General features: G+C 34.5%; 1 protein-coding gene across 1 annotated transcript in view; it reads right to left on the bottom strand.

Moving 5' to 3' along the window:
* The window catches only part of LOC125028750 (inter-alpha-trypsin inhibitor heavy chain H4-like), a 123470-nt gene that overhangs the window by 904 nt on the left and 117566 nt on the right, over positions 1–5000 (bottom strand). Inside the window, exons 11-15 of the mRNA XM_047618232.1 lie at positions 4612–4782; positions 3390–3605; positions 3155–3238; positions 2652–2870; positions 1628–1792 (exon numbers count right to left, since the gene is read on the bottom strand). Of these exons, the coding sequence (XP_047474188.1) occupies positions 1628–1792; positions 2652–2870; positions 3155–3238; positions 3390–3605; positions 4612–4782 (855 nt within the window). The remainder of the gene's footprint in view (positions 1–1627; positions 1793–2651; positions 2871–3154; positions 3239–3389; positions 3606–4611; positions 4783–5000) is intronic.

Genomic DNA, 5000 nt, shown 5'->3' with positions numbered 1-5000 from the left:
AGCAGTTTCATGATTACACACTTTTATAACAATTCAGTTTTCTGGTATTACAGCCCTTTGTTCCCACTTAGAACTCATTGAAATAAGTATTTCTCCCTATAAAAAATTATAAAATAAAATAAATAATTATTATTGGACTCAGTGTTTCAATTAGTTAAAATCTTTTGGTTTATATTAAGTTTAGTTTGAATACAATACAAGGCAGCTTGCTGCAAACTGACATTTTTCAAGTTAAATCATCCTTAGAAAGTATACTTAGAAAGTATCAAAGAGGTACAGGGCTGAAAAAAGTTAATACGAAACATACACGCAAGACAAGTTAAACCTTTAGAAAACATCTGTGTGCCAATCACCAGCCCTCCAATAAAAAGCCATCCAAACTCAATCTTGCCCAAATGTACATGTTAGTGTTTATTAACCTTTACTGGAGGGTGCAATATAGAGGCCGTGGTAATCACTTGAAGATGCACCACTGTATATTGGACTACAAACTGAGTTCCAACCTTCAAGTCACTGCAGGTGTCTTCTCAAAATTTAACCAAAAATATTAAACTATAGCACCACTATATATACCAGAAATTCTAAAGCATGTTTTGATATATTTACATATAAATAAGTAGATAAATAAATAAATAAAAAAAACATACACACACACACACACACACACACACACACACACACACACACACACACACACACACACACACACACACACACACACACACACACACACGCTCGCTCGCTCGCTCGCTCACTCACTCACTCACTCACTCATGCACTCACTCACTCACTCACTCACTCACTCACACTCACTCACTCTCACTCACTCACTCACTCACTCACTCTCACTCACTCACTCACTCACTCACTCACCCACCCACCCACCCACTCACTCACTCACTCACTTACTCACACTCACTCACTCACTCACTCACGCACTCACTCACTCACTCACTCATTCTCACTCACTCACATATGTGTGTGTGTGTGTGTGTGTGTGTGTGTGTGTGTGTGTGTGTGTGTGTGTGTGTGTGTGTGTGTGTGTGTGTGTGTGTGTGTGATACCTTTAACTGGCTAGATGCTTTTCCTAAAATCTGTCTTGGCTCAATTTGAACATGCTAAATCACAACCTACACACTGGATGACAAATGCAAACTATATCTTAAGCTGGGAAAGCACTTTTTTTTTTTTCCTATGGAATACTTTTCAGATAATAAGAAATATATTCCTGAATGATGATTATATATACCTGTATGCCACTGGATATCAGGCACAAAATTGAAATCAAACAAGCCTATGTTAGTGTCTAATAGGCTGTCAATTTATAAATCTATGTTAATCTATGTTAAACCAATTTCAAAATCTACGAGAATAGATTGACAGCAGAAAAAACAACAGTTTTATAATTAATTGAATACCCAAAACATTAATATTCCATATGGAATATACCTTTACAGGTTGGTATAAATAGTTCTATCCTGAATAAATAATGCTTTAATTAGAAAAGACCTCATTAGGTTATTATTGGGTCATTGTGAAATTACTGTTCGCTTGGAACTAAGTTAAATGATAAAATAACCAAAATATGTTTAATATCAAACACAGTACAACATTTAAGATTTCTTACCTGACTTGAGAAAATGCTGGCAAGTAAAGTCATGGTTATCATCAACAGTGGGACTGATGGATGATTTGCACATGATCCCCCCCAAGCCCAAATAGCATCATGTGATTTTTCTTGGCTAGCGTGTTCGTAATCCATTGAATGCCATTCTTCATCGTTACTGACAACCTGGAAAATACAAGAGTATGTCAAGAAAAACTCTGAAACAAATACAATTTCTACCAAAGCACACATATATAAAATTGATATACTGTGATACATTTTAAAATATTCTATCATTGGCACTCTGTAATGGTTTAACTTCTGTTGCAGTAAATTGTGTCCTCATATATAATGGGGTAGTGTTATTTTGCACTTTTTTCTTCTTTAAATTCAAATCACTTTATGGTCTTTGTAGTAGCTATAATATCAAGTGATCTCAAAATGAGGAGCCAAATTATGTAGAATGTGTTATGAAATTATAATTTTGTCTTTAATTTTACCATTAATAATTTTAAATTCTATCAGATATAGGGTTATGCATAACATACATCTCATTACTCAGCATTCTTGAATATGAACAGGTAATATTCATACATTTCCTAAAATCAGATACTGCCATTAAAAGACTTGGGATTAAACTTTTCAATAAAAAAAAAAACGATTCAAAAAGACATCATTTATGATAATAAATTGTATCACAATCTGAAATCAAATTCATCATTAATGTCCACCATACCTATTTCATAAATATGCAAAATATGCTGTCTTTCAATTCCATTATGAAGCAACAGATAAAGAAGAACCTAGATCTATATAACTGTAGAATATTCCTAATGTAATTCCATCAAAGAATACTAATCATAGCTATTTGATAAGTTGCATTACAATACAGGTGATGACAGGTATCATCATATCCAGCCATTTAATCCAATCTCTACAGTTAAGTGAAAATCTTGGTCAAACAAAAGAATTCTTGCTACTTCTTAGTAAGTCAGGCTCCTGTTCAGAATTCTACCAGTTTCCATAGTGAATCTAATTATCTTACCTGAATAGAGGCAGGATCAAAAGTTCTGACAACTGAGTCCTGTGTATCCAAGGAATCAGAGAAGGTTGAATTAGCATCCATTTTCGTTATTGCTGTTTGATCAATAGTGCTCTCTGTTTCTTTTTCCTCTTCCTCGTCGTCATCATCCTCGTAATCCTTACAGTTCTCTTGATCTGGCTGTACTACCACCAACGATGTCAGTGGCGTAACAAAATGGTGCTGGAAGTAAAAAAAAAGTACAAGAAAAAATATTGTAATCTAGTATTCCTTGCCAAGTTGGAAGTTAATTGGCCTATCAGTATCATACATCAGTGATAACAAGAAGTACAGCAAAAATAAATTGTAATCAAAACTTGCCAAAAACTTATATAAATAGGAAAGCACTAGCCATTAACAGTAAGAAAATAAAGAAGAGTTACTAATATCTTCTTAAATACTGAAGAGAACAGTATAGTGATATGACCAAGTAACAACAAAATTAAGAAAGTATTTCTAATCTTTACCTCAAGAGCTATTTTCAAAGCCTTTCTCTGTGCTGAAGTTTTCTCATGGTTTCCTTTGGCTGCCTTTTCTTCATTAAGCAGATCCTAAATACAAGAATAGATTAGATATAATGATATTTTCTAATATGAAGTTAAATATCACAAAAGTACAAAATCTACAAATCATATCATATTGCAGGTTAGAACATACTCTTCTACAGAGGAAAAAGGGCACAAAATCTATTTTATATCATACCTTTACTTTCAGGAAAGCCCATAACCTTTCAATAAAGTTCTTTGGTGTAGGGGCAAGGTGTAAATGTGAAAGAAGGTGCTTGTCAGGTGGATTGACGGTATTCCAGCCTGTTACACCCATAAAGAAGTGTCCATTCCTTCCTTGTCCAGTGATGTTGGCTTTTATTCCACTCAAATTATCTAATTCTGTTTGGCCTGTCACTACCAGTTCTGTGCCCTGTAAGATGAAATAAAAGTCAACCTTACTTTTAGGGAAAGGAATTCCTGATGGATGAAAGTATCTATTTATCATATACCACTAAACTTAAACAAAACTAAAGTAATGTCTTATGAAAAGAGACAATGTATATTTTGACATTTTGGTAATGGTTTGGAAGAGGATAGGTCAACAACCTCTGGACTGTTTTATCAGTGATATTGACAATAGAGGTATCATTTCAGCTTTTTCTTATGGGGGGGGGGGGGCAAGAGTGGATTGGTGAGCAAAATAAACAAAGATTTAATAAAAAATGACCTATTCTAGGGGTATTTTTAAGCTATAATTGGACCTGTATAGGTGTAATTTATAAATATAAGTTAAAAATTGTGGCCCTTGGGGAGCATGCCAGACCTTGTGGGGGTCAACAGGGAACTGCCACACCCCTGGCCCTTCTCTACTAATGCCCCTCGTTGATTCTATCTTGCCACAGTAGAAGTTTATATTTTCTATATAAAGTTCAGAGGCCACAACATTGTGTATATATTTGAAGATATGTATGGTATTGCAGCCTTGCCCTGCTTTTCGCGGAATATGTTCTGTGCCTAACAGTACTAATTAAGTATTCTTTTATAGCAATTACCTTAAATTTTTCATACTGTTGCACGGTCCTCCCTGGATATTTATTCAACTTTGAAATGTAAATTGTGCTAGTATGTGAAACCAGTAAGGATACTAATCATTAAATGAAATTGATCCTAAGAGGTGCTACTTCTCTCATCAAAAGGAGGAAATGAAAAAAGTAAAAAAAAGTAAAAATTTAACCAAAAAAATTATTATAGAAATTATTTTTGAAAAAGATGCTCTCTATCAAAACTACTTTGCCATATCTTCTGCATAATCTGATTCTATATACTGAAATTTTGAAAGACAAAATTCAATCTGAACTAAAATGCAAGATAATCGGCTTCAATATCCCCATCAAATGAAACTCTTTACCCCCTCCCCCCCAAAAAAAGCATCATACTTGGAAATAGTTGTAGAAGTGGGTGCTACTAAGAGTATTCATCTGCACAGCATCATCGGAATAGCTAAACTGCACATCCAATAGAAGGGGGGTAGACAGCTCCTGGTAGAATCCCTTTAGCTGATCTGCGGCATCAACATCCTCGTAGATTTTGCGAGCACTACCCTGGTTCTGGGAAAAGAGTAAGATATGTAATTAATGTGAACTTGTAAATGAACAGAAACATTTAATGCTATGTCGTTTCTGGTAACCTTCATATTTATACTCACATTTCAGGACTTATAAAAAAGGGATTATTAACTCCTTACTAGTTTCAAATGCCCCTTTGTTTCTCAATACTTACTGGTACTAGAACAGGCAAAGACAGGAGCATAGATAAAGCTTTTTTG

This window comes from Penaeus chinensis, chromosome 9 (genome assembly GCF_019202785.1).
Source record: "Penaeus chinensis breed Huanghai No. 1 chromosome 9, ASM1920278v2, whole genome shotgun sequence".
Classification (NCBI taxonomy): Eukaryota; Metazoa; Arthropoda; class Malacostraca; order Decapoda; family Penaeidae; genus Penaeus; species Penaeus chinensis.
This window is presented reverse-complemented; position numbering and strand designations above follow the sequence as displayed.